Here is a 21,869-nt window from a genome sequence, read left to right on the forward strand (position 1 = left end):
ATAGAGACCGGCATAGAACAAATTTTCTCCATCATCACAAAAATTTTATAGAATCCATATTCTTATAAAATTCACTGGTGGCTGTTCTAAGTGAAAACAGTAGATCTGCCATGTAGATATACAGAATTATATCAACAGCAAAGGTATCTCAAAGCTAAATAATGTGAAAAAAAGCGCAATAGTTTAAACAGTCAGCTGACTCAAAACTACCATCACTTCAAATTAACAATTTAGAGAACTATCTACCATGGTGAAATATGTGTTTCCACTGCAGTAATCTCATCTTTACTTGAGAGGAGAAAGTGTAGAGGAGGCTGGCAAAACAGCTATAACTGCTTCTATTTTATTGTATAATACATGTTTCAAAAGAATGAGGGAAACATTTTAGGAAGAGTTTGCAGTAGTAGGAAAGAATCTTACTGTATGAAAATGCTGTATATCTAAGAATCACCTTTTTTGAAGGGAGTCAGGAGTGGCATCCTAAAGAGGAAGGAGAAGCCCTACTCCCAGCACACAGCAAAAGTACACTCTTTACAAAGGTAAAGAACTGTTCACCGGCCTTTGGAAAATGACACCACTTGCCAGAATGCAATGTATAAACTACAGACAACTGCTTCCAAGAGGATAAATCAAGTTTGGACAGATAATTTAACTCTATTCTTAAGTGATAGCAAATGTCACAGAGGGATGTGATTTCACAAAAAGAATAAATTCAAAGGCACAAGCAAAAATAAGACACTGCGTTTTTCGGGGGTGGGGTGGGGGAGAGTGGGAGTTTCAGGCCTGAAGTAAAATGTTAAAGAAATGCTAAAAAAAAGAAGTTGTGTAGAGAAAGATTTCTGGACAATCTACATGAAAAAAAAAGACACATTTCAGAGCCAATGTGGCAAAACAGATTTGGAATCCCACACTAGGTTATTTTCTCTAAAATCATTCATTGCAGCTTCTTAAACTACAAAATACTAGTAAAATTTCCTATATTCCCTTCTGTTACAGTTCTTAAAGAAGCCACTAATACAGCAAACCTGTACAAAAGTTTAAACATAAAGCAATGCAAATCAGGGAGTTACTTTATTTTATAGGAGATGTTTTATTACCGGCAAAGAGGAAAAAAATGATAAATAAAAAATCCAGTCCCCCAAAGCAATGATCACCAAAATTAAAAACAAAACTAGAAAATAAGAGTCTAAAACATAATATTGAGGTCACATGTATTATGTCTGACCCCTTTTCACCTATGATTCTAAATATGAAAACAAAGAAATAATGACATAACTGTTGAAAATTCTAAAGAAATATTTTCCAAAGCTATAAAAAAGCTAGAATCTTTAGTTAAGTGACTCCTTAACGAATAAGAAATAACACTATGAATTAGGGCAAAAATATTAAAAAGGACAAGACTCTAGGCATTAGAATATTCATTTAAACATCATATAGTCAGTTGTTTATTATCTACTATAAAACTTCCAAATATCTACTGACATTGTCATCTACTCTAATTAAGTGGTTAATTGATAGGAAGACCATTTTTCTAGCTCAAAAGCAAATCTCCTTAAAAATCACACAGTGCCTTGCTTGTGGAGAAGATGGAACCACGAACTCAACATTTCATTTTTTTCAAAAAATACTTAAAATAATACATTTTCCAAAGGTACTGTACATTTTAGAGAACAGTCCACTGCATCACTCTAAAGCAGTACTTCCCAAACAGGTATGAAAATCTTATATCATTCTATAGCATTTTATCACTTTTTCCCAGAACATAATGTAAAAGTAATATACAATGAGCTTGTTTTAAGTTTAAAAAAAGAATTCACTGAATTATTAATATTATAAAATACTGAATTAAAGTGAACTTCATAATACCATCTTAACATATACCAAAGTAAAAGAAAGACCAATTCTGGCTCTTCCCATCTACAAATGGAAGTCATAATCTTTAATTTTAAAATAGTTATGTAAGATACAGAATGAACTGTAAATCATTTTTAAAACTATCTACTTTCATGTTGGATTTTAAGACTACATATAAATTAGGATGAAAAATGGTATTATGCCATCAAAAACAGAGGGGGAAACTATTTTTATAAACTGATCTTTGAAATTTAACTTTTACACTTAAAAAAAGAAATCCAGCTGGTTTATTTTTATAATTTTTAGGTTTCTTTTTAAGCAACTATATATGAGAAAATGTCTGCAAGCCTGGCCTGGTAGACAACTCACTGACTGTGTAGAAAGTCTTTCATTCCCCATAAATGAAGATCCAAATTCGATTTAATCACATTATATACTATCTTTTTTACCATAATTTTTAGAGTACTAAAGACATTATGATATTGAAATAATTTTGATGAAATGAGTACAATTTATTCATCTGGGGATAATTGTCTTGAGGCAAATTTTCAGGATTACCATTCTTATGCTCCTTATTAAGTTGTTATATATAACAAATATCAGTGAATTTTATGGTTTCTGTTATTGACGAGTGTTTCATTTAAAATAAAACCACCATATCATTTACGATTTCTAGCTGAGTGATAAATCTTGAATGACTGACAGATCTCCAACTAACTAGTCAACTGATAATATCAGAAAGATTTTAAACTCAATTAAATTAACTCAGAATGGTTTAAAGATTTCAACGTTAAGACCTGAAACCTTAAAACTCCTGGAAGAAAATATATGATGTAAGTTCCTTGACAGAGGTCTTGGCACTGATTTTTTTTAATCTGACATCGAAAGCAAAAGCAACAAAAGCAAAAATAAATAAGTGGGACTACATCATACTAAAAAGCTTCTGCACAGCAAAGGGAACCATCAACAAAATGAAAAGGTAACCAACTGAATGGGAGACAGTATTTAGAAATCATATATCTGATAAGGGACTAATATCTAAAATGTATAAAGAACTCATACAACTTAATAGCAAAAAAACAAACATCCGATTAAAAAATGGGTAGAAAATCTGAACAGATATTTTCCAAAGAAGACATAAAGATGGCCAACAGGTTCAACATCATTAATCATCAGGGAAATGCAAATCAAAACTACAATGAGATATAATCTCACACTTGCCAGAATGGCTATTATCAAATAGACAAGAAATAACACGTGTTGGCAAGAATGTGGAGAAAACAGAACCCTTGTACATTGCTGGTGGGAATGTAAACTGGTGCAGTCACTAGGGAAAACAGCACAGAGCTTCCTCCAAAACCTCTGTACCTCCTGGATAAATCAGAAGAAGAAAGAAGAATAGCATCTCTTATATGTGGGATCTTAAAAATTAGCAAACAAAAACAAAAACAAGCTCATAAATACAGAGAACAGCTTGGTGGTTGCCAGAGGTGGGGTGGGGGGTGGAAGAAATGGGTGAAGGGGGTCAAAAGGTATAAAGAAAAAAAAAATAATGTATTTTAAGTGAAAAAACTTGCTTATATCTTTAAAAAGGGGAATATTTTTTAAAATGAAGTCTTCCTTTAAGCATTTAACAATTTGGAAAATAATATGAGAAAACACTAAAAAAAAAAACACTAGTCCTGGCTAGGAATACAAAGCTTAAAGAGAGATTGATATGAAAATAATAATATCAAACTTCAGAAAGTAGTTTCTATTATTCTACAGTGATATGAATGTTCAGTATGTCACTAATGTTCAAATTTTACAAAATATAATCCTATACAAATATAATTCACATATCCAAAAAACTATCTAAATCTTAGGGAATGGTCAAAAGATAATACTGGGTGTTAGTTCATGCAGTGTGGAGCTCGTGCCTTCGACTGACTTTCTACAGACTAATCAATAGGTACTAACATCTGTAGGGACAAGGGTTAACTTTTAGATTTTGTCCAGAAGAAATGCAAATAATTTATCATCTGTGCAGTAGTTAAAATTTCCGTCCAGTAGGGTAACAGAGAACCTCAAAGTTTAGAATTTATGGATCTGCAGGACATTAACTAGTTTTGTATCTAATTTGGCAATCTTATCTGCCTATAAAAATCCTAAATTCTTCAAATGCTCTTTGAACCACACCTCACAAATTACTGATAACTTCATTAGTTAATGATTTGCATAATATGTTTAATTTACACTTATTTTATATTTACATGAGAGTCATGATTTTACCCTTATGAAAATCACACTTTAACATATGCTTTATCTTACCTGTTCAGGGATGTGATGGGGATTATATTCTAATTTTTATCTAGTAAGCAATTGTTAATTATCTTCAAATATCCACCTCCATGAATATCCTAATATGTATGGATACAATTAAATGCTTGAAGAAAACGTTTATTGGTTATATTCAAAGCAGCTATCATTTTAATAATCAGAAATCTAAATTTCAGATCTATTTCCAGGGAAATCTGAAACCTACTAACAAGCACAAACGGAACCAGAGTAAAATGGAGGAACTACAAAAAGGAGGGAAAAAGACCACTACCTACATGAGTTTTTGCCAAGTCTTTTCAAAGGAAATTAAAAAAGCATAATATTTTTAAAATAGTAAAGTCCTACATAAATATTACTTTTTCCTTTATTTTATATATGTTAGGTTAAGACAAGACAAATTGAACTAAGCCACAGTAGTTATTAACTAGCACACAGCATTGTTCAGCAAGTTTGAGGAGAAAGATATTTATCATATGGTCTTTAATCAAAACATCTATGAAGGTTTTCTGGAATTCAATTTACAAAAAGACTTAAAACTTATTTCTCCTTTACTCCCACTCTTCCATATGTAACTAAAACACTTATCCTCTCCTAATAAAACATTCCTAAAGAACCTAACACTGAACCTTTCACTCTGTAGGCACTCAGATGTTTTACTTTTAAATTTTATTTATGCTAACAATGTGTGTGCAAGATCTAAAGTGAAAATGTGTCTTTGTATATATCTTTGTGTGCTTAGTACAGATTCATGTGTGTGTGTTATACACATACTATTTCAAAGGGTATGTCTGCTTATATCTGTTTGTGAAAGGATATTTTTCTCACTAAAGGAAATAACTTTCTGCAAAACGTACAAAGAAGTCAGAAGAGATGGAGCCAGAGGTTTTCTTGACAGAGAAACATGAAGGAAGTCTTTGGTCCTAGATCCTAACATTAGTATGACCTCAAAAAGAGAACAGGATCAGATGTAGTAATAAGACGAGGTAAGAGAAGAAAACAACTTAGAATGGTGGCTTGTTATCATCACCAGTAAAAATAACACTTTGACTATCATGAATGACAATAAAGAATGAGAAGGTGAGATCAGTTTGATTATTACTTTCTCAATTTGAGGATAAGGTTAACGCCAGTACTACTTCAATTTTACCTTGTCATTAGACAGACTATAGATACTATTATCTAACCAGCAAAAGGTATCAAAGCCACCAGGTATAATGTTGCTGAAGGTCAGAAAGTACTGGAATATCTGAGTTGCTAAAAAGGAAAATGAACAGGTATCAAAGAAAATGAAAGGTATCAATTTCAGAGACAAGAAGGATATATAAAGAAACATTTAGGTGACCAATGAGAAAGGAATATTCAGTTGCTGATGAAAAACATTAGGGAAGTGAACAAGAGGAAGCCCATCTAGAAGAAAGAACTTAGGATGATAGGCAAGAAAATGTGAAATCATGGAAACAGGTTGTCATTAAAATGACAACTGGGTGTTTATCTGATGAATATTGTGGACAGCTAGTAATAAGTCTGTGTTATGAATAATTCAATAAGGTAAAAACAAAAACTTTTGCTTACAGGAACACCAGTACTCATAACAAAGTTATCCTTTTAAAAATATTTAGAATATATACAAAAACATAGGCTTAATTACAACAGCCCAAATGATCCAAAATGATATCAAGGAAAATAATTATTAATCAAACAAACATCTATATTGAATTTAATTATATATAACTCTAAGTATCATTTAATGGCTGGTGTTGAATTGCCCCTTAAAGCTGATTATGTTTGGCGGTATATTAGCCAGCATTTGAAATTACTCTCGTCTCATTAGGACATTAGGCTTTTAAACAAGTGTCTAGTGCTTATTTACTTGGGAAAAATATTCTAACTGAATCTCTTTAGTGTCTAAAAGAAAATATATTGACAGAAGAAGCTTTAAAACCTGAGTCTTAAAACATCAATCTATGATATCAGTTCAAGGCAGACAGGAATTCTCTGTCTTCCATTTTTTCCTCCAAGATGCAAGGTATTTAGCCACTACAAATTCATATAGCATGAGACCCAACTAGGCATACATTTCTGATCAGATGCACACACCTAAGCAGGATGTGACAGGTTCCTCACAAAAAGGACCTTTGCTTCTATTTGGAGTTCACAGAGTTAGTTTCTGAACCACTGGGCTCCGTCCACTTTGCATTCCTTCAGAGCAACATTTCCTGCATGCCCCTGGCATGAAAGGTAGACTTCCCTGCCTGTATGAAATACTCATTCACCATGGCAACATCCAGGCCTCCTACATTCAGCTTTTGCTTTCTTCCCTCACTACACTTTTGATTCTCCTCCTTGGTATGCAGCTTCCTATCCAGCAATCAGGGTAACACCTTTCCTAACATAATCCAGCAGCCAGGGCTACCTTCCCTTACACTGCTGGCACACAGCTTCTAATAAGTCTACATCACAGTCAAGTCAACCAGTGACAAAAGTCTGCAAGATAAAACTGAACAACAAAACAACTGTCTTCTGCTTAGGATATGTAGAAAGATGGAAAGAGCATTGTTCCAATCCTTACAACAACAAAATAATGCATATTAATCTGAAAAATGACAACTTTTCTTGAACCCATCAGAGAGTTGTAAGTCCACAGGAAAACCAATTAACCTGAAATCTAAGGAGAGATGAAATCCAAGGACACATGGAGCTGGAGCACTTGCTTACCTGGGGAAAATACCAGGTATGATACAAGCCAGGTAAGAATTCAGCTAAAGTTTTTAATGAATTGCTTAAGGCCACATGTAGTTTAGTATGAAAGCACAGAACCTGTGGGAAGCAAAGATACAAGAAGAATTCAAACTCACTTGTAGACTCTTCTCCACAGACCTCCCAGGGACTCATAAGAAAGATTGGGGGTAGGGAAGATAAGAAACTTCAAAACAGGTCTGGAAGAAGGACACAGCAACCACCACTGTAAAGGCATGAAGCTGAAGCACAGCCCAGATTCTTCAACTCTTTCTCCCCTAGAGAACAAAAACCTTCAGGTCCCGAGGGAAGGCAGCAAGCCTGGATGACCTTAGAGCACAAATAAAACCCCACTGCTGATATAGGAAGGGGAAAGACAGGACCTCTATCCCAATGGAGGCAGGAATATATTATGAGCCCAGACTACCATAGGCCTCCTAAAGCTGGGGAAGAGGGCCCTATCCCCTAGACTCTGGGTCACAGAGCCTGCCTAAGACTGAGGCTGAATCAGAACAACAGAAAATGCCCTACCGACAAACACTGAGTAACAAGTAACAGCACTCTATTCCTGAGGAGGGTCAACAGTGCAAAGAGAGACCTCTTCTGAGGCACAGGTGCAAAGGAAAGACCTACAGCTCAGGGTGAGACAAACACTAACTCTAGAGGAATCTAAAGCCTGTGATACACTGAGGAAAAGAAGAGCAACAACAAAAGCCAAAGCCAATTCAACTCCTGGCTAGACTAAACCAACCCCTCCCCTGCCCCACTAAAATCCTAGCACAAACCAAGATGGGTCCATGTGCAGGCAAAAATATGATTTATCTCAGTCTTTACTGTCCTAAACAAGATGTCCAACACCCAACATACAAAAAGCAAGAAAGAAAACAACCCACTGTCAGGAAAAAAACCCAAACAACATAACTAGAGTAAGACAGACCCAGATATTGGAACTATTAGGTATGGAATTTAAGATAACTATGATATATGCTAACAGTTCTCATGGAAGAACTGCAAGACAACATGCAAAACAGATGGGGATTACAGCAAAGAGACAGAAACCATAAGAAAGAATCCAGTAGAAATGCTACAAACCAAAAACCTGGTAAAAGAGATAAAGTGCATTTACAACTGGCTCATTAATAAACTCAACACAGCCAAGGAAACAAACAGTGAACTTGAAAATGGATCAAGGGAAAATACCCAAACTGAAACAAAAAAGAAAAAGAAATAGAGCACCAACCTAGAATGGTGAGAAATTTTCAAATGGTCTAACATACATGCAATTGGAGGTTAGAAGGAGTAGAAAAACAAAATGGGACAGAGGAAATATTTGAAATGAAAATGTCTAAGAATTTTCCAAAAGTGATAGCAGAAGTCAAACCAGAGATCCAAGAAGTACAGCAAACAACAAACAGAATTAACACCAAATAAAACATGCCTAGACATTACAAAATGTCTAGATTTGAAAAATTTTTTCAGTTTTTGCTGAAAACCAAAAACAAAGCAAAAATCTTGAAGGTGGCCAAGGAAGATAAAAGATATATAACATATAGGGGACCAAAGATACAAATAATAGTAGAGTTCTCCTCAGAAACCAAGGAAATGAGAAGGCAATGGTGTGATATAGTTAATGTGCTAAAAGAAAAAAAATCAAACAAACAGTGAAAGAAAATTCTATACCAACAGAACATACTTTCAAAACTGAAATAAAGACTTTTTTCAGGCAAACAAAATCTGAGAAAACTCAATGCCAACAGACCTGGAATGTAAGATATTTTTAAGGGAAGTTCTTTAGGCAGAAGGAACATACCAACCAAAAAGCTGAAAAGAAATGAAGAACACTGGGTGTTGTGAGCAACCATACTTCCAGGAGATGCTTCCCAAAGGAAGAGCCCTGGGGAAAACTAAGTATGGGAAATGCTATATGTTAAATGTATCTTATGATCATTCACAACACATATTAGCAAAGTAAAAGTTTGTAGTAAAGAAATGTCATATATGAAGGTAAAACTGAAATTCATTTTTTATTATTTTAATTGCTATAAAAGACAAGAGACTATCTATAGCAAAAGCAGTAGCAATATATTGTGTGCTTACACTACAGTAGAAGTAAAATGTATGTAAACAATGGAAGGAAAGTATTAGAGATATACTGTATTAAGGAATTACCAGTGTTAAGTGGTATATTATTTGAAGATAAGACTCCGTTAATAAAAGATGTATATTGTAAACCTAGGGCAACCGCTGGAAAAAAATACTTGAGATATAAATTACCAGTCAATAATGGAGATAAAATGTAATCATAAAAATACTCAATCCAAAAGAAGGCAGAAAAAGAAAAAAATACATAAAATCTAGCAAGATGGAAGATTTTAATCCAACCATATTAATAATTACATTAAATATAAATGGTCTCATAAACCAATGAAAAGACGGATTGTCAGACTGGATATGAAAACAAGACCCAGCTATACTATATTTATTAAAAAATCCACTTTAAATGTAAAGAAATAGGTGAATAGATGATATGTAAACAGGTAATATGGAAAAAGATACAATATGCAAACAGTAGTCAAAGGAAGCTGGAGTAGCTACATTAGTATCAGATAATGTACACCTCAGAACCAGATTATTATCATGGATAAAAAAGGGACATTTAATAATGAAATGATAAACTGGTCAACTCAGTAAGAAGACATAATGATTTTAAATCTATGAACTCAACAGAAGAACTTAAAAATACATGAAGAAAAAATTGATAGAAATGAGAAATAAATCCACAATTATAGTTGAAGAATGCAATATTCCTCTTTCAGTAATTGATAGAATAAGTGGACAGAATATTACAAAGACTATAGAAGACCTGAACAACACTGTGAACAATCTTGACAATTACAGATCACTCCACCTACAACAGCAGAATACACATGCACAGTACATGGAGAACACATGTACATAAGGAAATCACCAAGATAGAGCATATATTGGGTCAAAAACCAAACCTTAACAAACTTAAAATAACCGAAGTCATAAAATACATATTGTCAGACTATAATTTATACAAATATTAACTCAAAATGGATAAATCTAAATATAAAACCTAAAATTATACGACATCTAAAACAAAACATGAGAGAAAATCTTTGTGACCTTGGATTAGGCAAAGATTTCTCAGCTATGATACCAAAAGCCTGATTCATGAAAGAAAAATTTAAAAATCAGACTTCATCAAAGTTAAAAACTTCTTTAAAAGCGCTGTTAAAAGAATGAAAAAGCGAACAACAGATGGGGATGCAATTTTTGCAAACAACATATCTGATAAAGGATTTCTATTCAAAATATATAAATAACTCTCAAAATTCAATAATAAGAAAACAAAAAGCCTTAATTCTTTTTTAAAAATTGGGCAGAATTGAACAGACACCACCAAAGAAGGTACATGGATGGCAAACAAGCACTTGAAAATATACTCACGTCATTAATCATTAGAGAAATGCACATTAAAACCACACTGAGATACCTCTACACACCTACTAGAGTAACTATAATTTAAAAACAAAGAAAACCTGACAATGCTAAGTGCTGACAAAAATGCAGCTGGAACTTTCACACTATGCCTGTGGGAATGCAAAATCATACAGCCACTTTGAAACTGTCAATTTGGAAGTTTCTTATAAAATTAAACATACACTTACCATATGACCCAAGAATCCCACTCCTAGGTATTTTATCTCTTAAAATAAAAACTTCACACAAAAGCCTATACACAGATGTTTACAGTGACTTTATCTATAATCACCAAAAACTGAAAACAACCCCAAATGTCCCTCAACTGGAGAATGGATAAACAGACTGTGGTACATCTACACAGTGGATTACTACTCAGCAATAAGAAAGGAACTACCAGTACATCCAACAACATGGATGAATCCCAAATGCAAATGCATATGTGAAAGAAGCAGATTAAAAATGCTACGTACTTTATCATTCCAGTTACATGGCATTCTGGAAAAGGCAAAAACCACAGGGACATAAAACAGATCAGTGATTGTCAGGGACTAAAGATGGAAGGAGGAGTTGACTACAGAAGAACATGAGAGAATTTCTGGAGTAATGAAATATTCCTTAGTTTCTTGATTATGGTGATGGTTACAGACCGGTTTGTGTTTGTCAGAACTCTCAGAACTGTACACTAAAATGGAAGAATTTTACTGCAGTTAACATTTTTTTTAAGTGCAGAAAAAAATCACACATTTTAAAGACATTTTGTGCTACATCATTTAAAAACTTTTAACTAGATTTTCTTAAATCTTTATCTTAGACACCTTGGAGACTTTTCCTCCATACCAAGAAAAACTGACTTTACTGAAAATAAAAATGACTATTGTAGTCTGGCAAAGTCCACAATGAGTCTTTATTGTCTGACTCCTGTAAACATTCCAAGGCTAGATTCTACAGGGTTGAGTTAGGTTTTGCACCCTTCAGTGCTTCCACACTAACTAATGTAAAGTTTAGTATCTATCAACTCTCCTACTAGGAAGCTGGGATTAATAGGCTGTGGAAGGAAAAATATGACTGAATTGTTTAAATTTGTATTCCATCTTAGGACTTCTTTCTGATCTACAATAATATGTACAGCCCTCCCTCAGTATCCACAAGGGATTGGTTCTAGGAAACCCCATGGATACCAAAACCCACAGGTGCTCAATTCCCTTATATAAAATGGCAAAGTACAATGAATACAGTTGGCCCTCTGTATCTGTGGATGTTAAACCCGAAAATAGGGAGGGCTGACTGTAAAAATCCACTTGTAAGTGGACCTGTGCAGTTCAAACCCATGTTGTTCAAGGGTCAACCAAGCTTTCACACAAGAAAAGTAAGAGGGAGAGAGTAATGCCAATAGGAAAGTACGGATAACTGTGTTCATGTATCAAAACCAAACCAGATACTAAGAAATAATTATGACATCATACAAAATAGGCTCTAACTTCAATTTCTGAATGTCTAGGATCTCCTAGTATTAGTTAAATGTCTTCTTGGTAAGGTAATAAAAATGTTTTTATTTTCACTTTCATTTATTTATTTATTTTTGGCCGTGCTGTGCAGCATGTCGGATTTTTAGGGAAGTCCCTAAAAATGTTTTTAATAAAAAGCTTTTACTTATTCCAAAGATTCACAAAGAGTGATGAAAATGAAAACAAGAAAGCATTTGTGGCCTTGACAAAGAATCATAATTCATTCAACAAGTATGTGAATGCTGACTAAATATTAATCATTACTTAGGCACTGATTGAGCATTGCATAAGCACTGCTTAGTATCCAATGCTGAACAAACAAAATAATACCAGCAAATTCTGTTTTTAAAGATATAACACACTTCTATTTTCTTATACAGTATATTTACCTCAAAGCCAAGTCTATCCTTTTCCTTCCAAAAACAAAAATGTGTTACTTTCTTATCCCAGAATTCATCTGGCTTCACTACACAAACGAGGGACACTTCAGCTGGAACAACATTCTATAGAATACAAAAAAAATTTACAAATTATACATGTAAAATGAATAATTTATTAAAGTTATAAATTATTAGATATTCATGATTAGGCTGAGTAACTAGGAGACCTTTGGAAAATAATTAAAATAATAAAATAGAAGCAATACTGCAAACTTCAAAATGTACATGGCAATACAGAAATACTTGAAAGACAAGCTGATTCAGAGAAGATTTCAAAAAAACAATGTAATACAGACAGTACATGTGAATTATTTTTGTATTTTACTGAATCTCTATAACAGGAATATATTTAAGCTGCAAGATTATTTTTAGTTGAGAAATTATTAAATTTGGTTTTTCTATAATATGAAAAACATTTTTTGTAACACAATCATCTTAGAGAATTTCCTCCAATAACGTAAATCAATATTCTCACAAAATAAATTTCTTACCAGCCATTATGCAAAAAGGCCAAGATTCTGCGTGATTATTAACTTGAAGAAGAGGACAAAACTAAACCTCGACAAATACAATTTCACATTTACTAGATGCAGTTATTCATATCATCTAAAGAATGGAAATTAACATTTACTGAGTTTAATATATATTCCACATATATTTTATCAGCAAGTCCCATGAAGTCTATCTTTAAAATATATCTTAATTAAACCTACCCATTTTTACCACCTACATTGCTAACATTCCCAGACTAGTCAGCCTTTTGAAATATCCTCTTAGCAGGCCTCCCTGCTTCACGTATTCTCAGGCCCAGAATAAAATTCAAACCCCTTACCAAGGCCAAGAAGGCCCTCCAAGCTCAGGTTCCATGACCTCAGACCTCATCTCACACCTCTCCCCTCTCAGCTCACTCCTCTAACACAGCCACACTGACCTTCTTGCTGCTCCTAGAATGTGACAAGTCTGCTCCCAGTTCAGGACTTTGCCCTTGATGTTTCCTCTGCCTGGAATGTTCTTTGCCCTATACCTAGGAGTACTTCCTCAGTTTATTTAGGATTCTACTCAAATATTCCCTCTTCAGAGAGACCTTCTCTGACCACTCTATCTAAAGTAGCAGCATCTGACTCAGTCTCTTTTCACCAATTTATTTTTCTACATAGCATTTATCCTTATATGATGTTACATTACTTAGTAATTTGTCTAACTGCTTATTGTCTGACTCCTCAAAAAGAATACAGGCTTCCCAATGGCAGGTACCTTATCTATAATGTTACTCCTATATCTCCAGAGCCTATGACAGTGCCTGACATATAGAAGATACTCCATAAATCTTTGCTGAATAAATGAATTCACATTAACAAGTGGATGTTATCCTTCCAATTTTACAGAAAAGTAAACTGAGCTTGAGAGAACTAAAGTAACTTGTCCAAGGGAACAGAGTTGTGAGGGATGGCACTGGATTAGAAGGCAGGTCGGTCTGACGCTAAAGTTCTAACATACCATTCCAAATGTTCTAGACCAGGAGTCAGTAAATTCTTTCTGAAGGTCCAGATAATAAATATTTTAGGCTTTGCAGGCTATACAGTCTCTGTTGCAACTATTTCAATTCTGTCCACATAGTATGAAAGCTGCCATAAACAATATGTAAACAATAAAACTCTATTTATAAACTCTATTTATAAAATAGTCGTCAACCACTATTCTAGACCATAAATAGCACTACTGAATAATAATGTTATATAATTATAATAATAAGTATTGATTAGGGGAAAATAGAAAACTTTTCAATTTAATCATGTCACTGTGCACATCACAAATCTAGCACCTCCTGCAATGACTGGGTTGTGAATAAAGTTAAAAAAAAAAAAAAACCTCAGTGTTATCAAAACTTTTATCAGAGGGGCTGGGAAATTTAGAGTAGAATGAGGTTTATTTATATGTTGATTGTGTTAGAATATTATTTCAAAATCATTGCGTATTAAAGTTGTGAGAAACAAGAGAAACCAAGCCACTCATTTTAGAGAATATTTGTTACAGGCAGAGCCAGCACTAAGCTCTGGGCTCCCAAACAGCCAGTACCAGTACCTTCTGAAATAAAAGCAATGAATAACTTTGTATGTAGAAACTGTTTGACTAGGAGCAAACAACAGGCCATTGCAACTTCTGAAAATCTTAACTATTAATAAGTCCAAAAGTTGTTAAAATACCTATCAGAAAAGAAATCGCAAGAGGGGATTAAATCATCCATTGATTGTTCTTCAAAAGTGCCACTGATCAAAGTCCAGTTCAAACAGCAAGTCCCAAACAGCTCATCTGTGACACAGTTGAATGGAAGAACACAAGGTCATAATTAATGGATTTCTCATCTAATAGTTATTGTAACAACTTGTACAGAGAAGAGTTAATCTTCAGGGTTTGGAATACAAAAGTGCTGGGAACATATTTGACAGAAAAAGTTATTATGGGACACCAATCTGTGTTCCCTTGAAAACTGATCCACTGGAACCTGTCCTTTCCAACCCAAAGGAGTGATTCTAATGATGAAGGTTTAGGCCAACCAGTTAAGAATAAGGTAATGGGGAGATAATTTGGGAACCACCTCAGATACATCCCACTGGTAAATATACACTTTTAAAGGATAAAAACCTGGGGCTTAGGTTGTGCCAGGTTCCAATCGTGACTCCCATGTAATGTACTCCCATGGGTACATTACTTAAAATCCCTGAAGACCTTTGGGGATCGTAGAACCTGCCTCCCAAGTTTGTGAGGATGAAATTGAATGAGATCATTTACATAGCAAGCTTAGTGCACAGTACCTGAACAATACTAAGCACTAAAACTAAAAACTGAAATTACCAGTTCCCATCCCTTGAATTTCTTTTTCCTAATTATCACAAATAAAAATAAACCATTAAGATTCATTCTCCCTAGTTATCATTTAAAATTTTAAATTATATTTCTTTCCACAGAACCCTAAAGCAGCTACCGATTATTTCCCAGTTCATTTAAAATTCTTGATCTTTCCTTCAATCTCACTAATATTTACCTAATTCAATGTTCAACATCCCACGTAACAGCCAATATATTGCCCCCAAACTGGCCTGTCATCAGCTCCTTTCATTGTATTCACTTAATTTTTGAGCTATCACTGACAGTGTCCCTGCCAGGAATGTCCTTTTCACCTTCTTTCATTTAAATTAGATAATCTCTCTTATTTAACTCACTTAACTTTTACTTTCTATACAAGCCCTTCTAAGGAAACCCAGGTACATCAGAGCAATCTGTCCCCTTTCAACCACTCAAATACTGTATTTTTCTCTTTCAGATCACAGTATCCTCAATACTCTCACAATAAACCAACAAGTATTTACTAGGTACCTACTATGTGCAAGGGATTACAGAAACATTCTGTGAGGAGCACAAGGAAATATAAACATAAGACTAGGACCAGATCAGGGATTCTATAATCACAGCTGTTTATGAAATGCTTATCTGTCAGCTGCTAAAGCCCCCAAGGACACAGCTGTCAGAGTACGTTTCTTCTAGATCAGAGACAGATATAAGACTATTATGAATCCTGGTGATTTTTGAAGGAAAAAGGGTAACAGAAAGGAGAAACCTATCAGAACCACCTGAGAAGCTTTTTCAGATTAGACTTACCCAGTCGTACTCCCTACCTGTGGTATTAGGAGGGGGTGAAGGTGGGATGATGCAGCTACTACAGTGTGCAAAAGCTCCTAGATGAGTCTGATAACCTCTGCCCTCACACTTTGAGACTCATTGGCCTAGTTGTTTAAATTACTTAAACATGACATATTATTTTTGGTCATTTACAAACCTTTAGAATAAGGTTGAAATTTATTTTACTACTCAAGTGAAACCTGTAAGAATTGAATCTAAACAATCCAATAGTGACCTGTGCATTTCAGAACTCAGTCACTGCTGAGAAGCTTGGGCACAGTCCAATAAACAAAATGCATTTGCCACTATCACCTCATCTGTTGCTGTACAATAAAACCACTTCCTAATAGTCAAAAATAAAATTACCTGTAGCATTAAGACTACTGTTTTCACCACATTCCACTGGGATTTTCTGCCATCCACAATCACGGTAAATCCTCTAGCCTTACACTTTTCACTGAAATGAAACAAAATTACAGAGTATTAAAACAAGCTTCCTATTTTATTCTTAATAATCCTAAATAAAGTTTACAGTGTAATCATACATGGAGCAGCATTAATCTCAATTGACTTGGTTTGCACTGTCAATAAATGAATTCTTCAGTGTCCTTTCAGTTTTCTCAAGCAATTTATTTTTCTCATTTCAGGAAACACTGACAATTTATAAGCTAATTTGGTAAGAAAATTACTCTAAAAGCACGTAAATTCAATGTCTTAAAAAGAGAAGAAATCAAAGCAACATTCAAATAGTCTCACTAGCCTCTCAATCTCTTCTTCTGTAAAATGGGATCACAGTGAAGTAGGTAACTAATGACTGCCAAGTGTGGACGTACTTCTTGTCTCTCCTTCCTGCCAGAAGTGTAAGGTTGTGAAGTGATATTTCAAAACAGGTAGAAAATAAAGTAAGCTATTATTAAACCATTGGAAATAAGCTTCTTGGTGTTCTTTTGGGGAAATTTAACGAGGTGAAGTAGCATTGGTGTATATAAGAATTCAAAGCTTGAATACACCATGTCTGACCCACCTCTGCTTTCACTTTTGCATTCTTAGTCACTTGACCAGCACAATATTATCTTGAGTGTTGGAAAATGTGTTATTGCTATATATTATATTCAATTATTCAAGTACCTATTAAACACTTCTCAGAAGCCTGCCCTAGTAAAATGCAACAACAACATGGAAAAACTCTATCCTATGACCAAAACTACATAGCTATATTATTATTATTTATTATTACTATAACTATTTGTTTTACTTATAAAATCAACAACGTAAAGATCTCAACTGCCCTCCCTCTAATATAGTGGAAGAAACTGCAGCTTTGCTTAGCAGAGCAAGGATTTGTTAGTGAAAATTCTCTCCACACAAAGTTCTCCCAATTGCCTACATTATAGGAAAGGTTAATAGCAGGCCCTTTCCTGAGATTTAAATCCAACAGTCCAGGGAATTTTACTAATCCTCCCTTACTCTCTCCAAACATTCACATTAACCTCAAGAGGATTATTGGAGAAGGATATCCAATTCTATTGAGAAACAGTAAGGTCACAAGAATGAAGATGATATTGCTAAAGATCTGGAAGAAGAATAGGTGACTCTGTAGGCAGGGACAGAAGCTGAGCTTCCAAAGAAAGCAGAGAACTGTTCAAGAGGTGAGGCAAAGTGAAACATATGTCCATACAAAAAACCTGCAAACAGATATTCATAGCAGCATAATTCATAACAGCCAAAATCCAAAACAACTCGAATGTCCAACAATGGATGAATGGGAAAAAAAATGTGGTAATCCATTCAATAGAGTATTATTCAATCATAAAAAGAAATGAAGTACTGATATATGCTACAACATGGATAAACCTTGAAAACATGCTAAGTGAAAGAAGCCAGATTCAAAAGTCCATATCGTATGATTCCATTTATATGAAATGTCCAGAATGGGTAAATCCATAGAGACAGAAAGCAGACTAGTGGCTGACAAGGGCTGGGAGGAGGGGAGAATGGGATGAGGAGGGACTACCAATGGGTATAGGTTTCTTTTTTGGGCTGATGGCAATGTTCTGGAATTAGAGAGTGATGGTCGCACAACCTTGTGAATATACTGAAAACCACTGAACTGTACACTTTAAAAAATGATGTTTATGATATGTGACTTATATCTTAATAAAAAAATGTTGAAGTATTCTATTTTTGGATTTTGCATTACAAAATAAAGGATCCACTAAGCATTCGTGGGGGTAAGGCAATAATACAGTGATCTCTTCTGCATCAGCAAGAGCACATAAAGACTTGCTGGGGGAAGCAAATCTGACATCTAACTGCTAGTTGTGGGATCAGGTAAGGAGAAGACCACCCTGACTTATGGAGGATACAAGCCAAAGAAAGACAAGCCTAGTAGAGTTACTGTCAGTGAGTGGTCTTCAGAGAAGTGGCGGCAACTCAGGGACTCTATCAGTGCAGTGTGGAAATTTGCAGGAAGGGGAGCTAAGATACATGGAGCTGTCCAGTGGAGGGCCTTTGCTGGTTGGGACTAGAGCCCAAGAGAAGTAAGTCATCCCCATAATTTGGCACCTGCATCTATGAGGTACAGGTTACACAACCATTTTGTTAAACAAGTAAGTTTTACACAAACGAGACATCTATATTTCAAAGCACACTAAATTAATCTGTATATTAAGACAAAGAAAGTAATGAAGCTTGCAAATGCCATCTGCAGTGATCATAAGGGCATAAAATACTCTAAATTTATCTTTTAGAGTACTTAAAAACACCCTTAATCATAATTTTCTCACATTTTACTAAGATAGATAAAGAAAATACACACAATTCAAAGATACTACATATTTGAAGATTGTAAGATCAAGTGAGCTTTCAACTACTTGAAAGGAATAGTTTGTTTGCTTATTTAAATTTTTTAGCTGTGCCACACGGGCATGTGGGATCTTAGTTTCCCGACCAGGGATTGAACCCATGCCCCTGCATTGAAAGTGTGGATTCTTAACCACTGGACCACCAGGGAAGTCCCTTTTTTAAAAAAAATTGCAATCCTACAAGTGGAGTGATGGTTTAAACTGTTTTTAACAAGAACATACTTCGATTTAGAAGCATATTATGTCTCTTATAAAGGGTGTGTAGCTGCATTGCTATATTAGTAAATTCCTACACTACTATTAACATTTTATAATTTTAAGACCACTAACCAAAAAAAAAAAAAATCTATTAACACCCCACTTCCTTGTTCTTACTCCATTAGAGCCTTTCAAGGGTGACGTGCCTAAGTTAAAACAGCTATTAAAGGAGGAGCAGGTCCTTAATAAGCTCACTCACTTTGGCTAGAAAGAGACTGTCAATGGATTTTCTGCAGCTCTTCACTAATTTCTTTGATTACGACTAAGGGCTCCTTCTTTCCACTCAGAGAGCTCTGCTTATACTTACTTAATGGCACTAATTTTACTTATGGTTTTATTATAATTGCTTGTTTATAATTCATCTTCATCAGATAATATGCTTCCAGAAAGCAAGGATATTATTGTCTTAATGATACGTTGGCAGCTTCCAGCTTTAAATATAGAGGGCCTCTAGAAATGTTAGAAGACGCAGATCATATCACTCCTCGGTAGGAATGTAACAATGGCCTTCCTTCTCATTCAGAATTGAAGTCCTTACCATGGCCTACGAGGTCCTCTAAGTTCTGACTGCAGCCCCTCTGAGGGCTCTCCCAGAACCCTCCTTCTCTCAAACTGCTCCACCCACACTACCCTCCCTACTGATCGCACAACACACTGAGCCTGCTCCTGACTCAGGGCCTTTCCACTTACTGCTCCCTCTGTCTAAGATACTCTTTCTTAAATGCTCTTTCATCAGGTATCTGTATAGCCTGGCCCTCACTTCACTCATCTCTGGTAAAATGTTACTTTCTCATTTTATAAAATATTGCCACACACTCCTTTGCACTCCATCCCTCCCTTAATTCTTTTCATGGTCTGTTTTATAGACTTATGAACCTCCAACATACTATGTATTTATTATTTTTTATTTTTTTGCAGTACGCGGGCCTCTCACTGTTGTGGCCTCTCCCGTTGCGGAGCACAGGCTCCAGACGCGCAGGCTCAGTGGCCATGGCTCACAGGCCCAGCCGCTCCGTGGCATGTGGGATCTTCCTGGACCGGGGCATGAACCCATGTCCCCTGAATCAGCAGGCAGACTCTCAACCACTGCACCACCAGAGAAGCCCTATGTATTTATTTATAATATTCATTTGATCATTAGGGCATCAGGCCCATAAGGGCAGGGACTGGGCCTTTGTTCACCCATTTCCTCAGCACCTAGAATGATGAGGAACTCATTGTAGGATCTCACATATTTACTAAGTGACTGAAGACTTATGAGTCATCTCTGTGTGATTCTTGGCAAGTCATTAAACCTCTGTGTTCTGATGTTTCTTCTGTGACGTAAATGAGTTTTTCTACAATTAGGAAGAACTGACCTAAAATCCAAATTTGAAAAAAATCAATACTTGAGAGAAACAGAAAAGTAACTTCTATAGATGCTGACTCTCTACAGAATTAGATTAATCTGGGCAAGTACTTGGCAGCATTTCTATAAAGAGGATTTAAGTATGGGTAAAGTGGTTAGTCTAGATGATTGAAGATGTTTGGTCTAGATGACCGTTAAGGTACTTTCTTAATCATGACATTCCATGATTCTATAACTGGATGATCAACAATTTCCCTTTGAGCTAGAAAAATGCTATGGTTTTAAATATACGCTGAATATACTGTTGAAAGAAAATGTTAAAACAAAAAATATTTCCGTTATGCTCAACTATGTTCACCATAGTTATTTTCATATGTCAATTCTCAATTGTGATAGATGCAGGTTAAATGCAAATGAATATTAAAAGTTATCAATAGCTATGGCACTGTGATTATAACAGAGGTGAATACAACAGTGGCTAGAAACACAGGCTTGGAGTCAGACCACTAGGTCCAAATCCCCCTCCAACCCTGGTATGCCACAGGTTCTAGGTCAAGATACTTAAATTACCCACTCTTTCTATGCCTCGGTTCCCTTATATGTAAGAGATAAGGATGATAGTGCTCGTCTCATAGGGCTGTTATGAGAATTAAATGACTTACTGTTATCTATTATTTCCTTAAGTATAGGATAGTCTTTTTCACATATGCCTCCCAATCATCACCCATAAGTAAATTCCCAGGTCCATTTCAAATTTAATGTCTTCAAAGGAAAGCAAGACCAGCCTAGACAAACTTCTTATCCACCAAAATAGCTTTTACTGAGCTGCAACTTCTACATGTTTGATTTTCCAACAAATGTGAGATGTTCTGAAAATGATCAGCCAGGCTGCATTTGAGTACACAGAGCTATGAAGAAACTTAAGTAAGATAAAGAGCAGAAACCCATATCCACTGACTATTGATTACTAAGTATCAATATGAGGTACTGCACAGGATTATGAAAAAATATGTATTATACAACACAGTTTCTCCCTTCAAGAAGCTTAAGATCATTTAGAAAGGTGAAAAGGTAAAATAAAAGTATTTTAATTAGTGTCTACTTTACACTCACTGACGTCACCTTTTTAATGTTACTAGGGAAACATATATCTTTGAAATTTTTTAATGTAAAACTTAAATAATAAATGTAAAAATTCAAGAATTATCATTAAACACATTATGATTAAATGCCTAAGAGTCAGAAACGGCAAGTGCTGTAAGTCTGGAGAACAGCTGGAAGACTCTGGGAAGTACTGACATAAAGGAGCTAATGAAACTTAACATAAAAGGATACAGAGCAAGAGGAATATAAGCAA

General features: G+C 35.0%; 1 protein-coding gene across 19 annotated transcripts in view; it reads right to left on the reverse strand.

Moving 5' to 3' along the window:
- SESTD1 (SEC14 and spectrin domain containing 1) overlaps positions 1–21,869 on the reverse strand; it is a 262,393-nt gene that overhangs the window by 58,072 nt on the left and 182,452 nt on the right. For all 19 annotated transcript variants that reach the window (XM_079923851.1, XM_079923858.1, XM_079923862.1 and 16 more), the window contains 2 exons: positions 16,409–16,499; positions 12,314–12,427 (listed from right to left, as the gene is read on the reverse strand). In XM_079923851.1, the coding sequence (XP_079779977.1) occupies positions 12,314–12,427; positions 16,409–16,499 (205 nt within the window). The remainder of the gene's footprint in view (positions 1–12,313; positions 12,428–16,408; positions 16,500–21,869) is intronic.

Source organism: Stenella coeruleoalba (genome assembly GCF_951394435.1).
Source record: "Stenella coeruleoalba genome assembly, chromosome: 6".
NCBI lineage: Eukaryota > Metazoa > Chordata > Mammalia > Artiodactyla > Delphinidae > Stenella > Stenella coeruleoalba.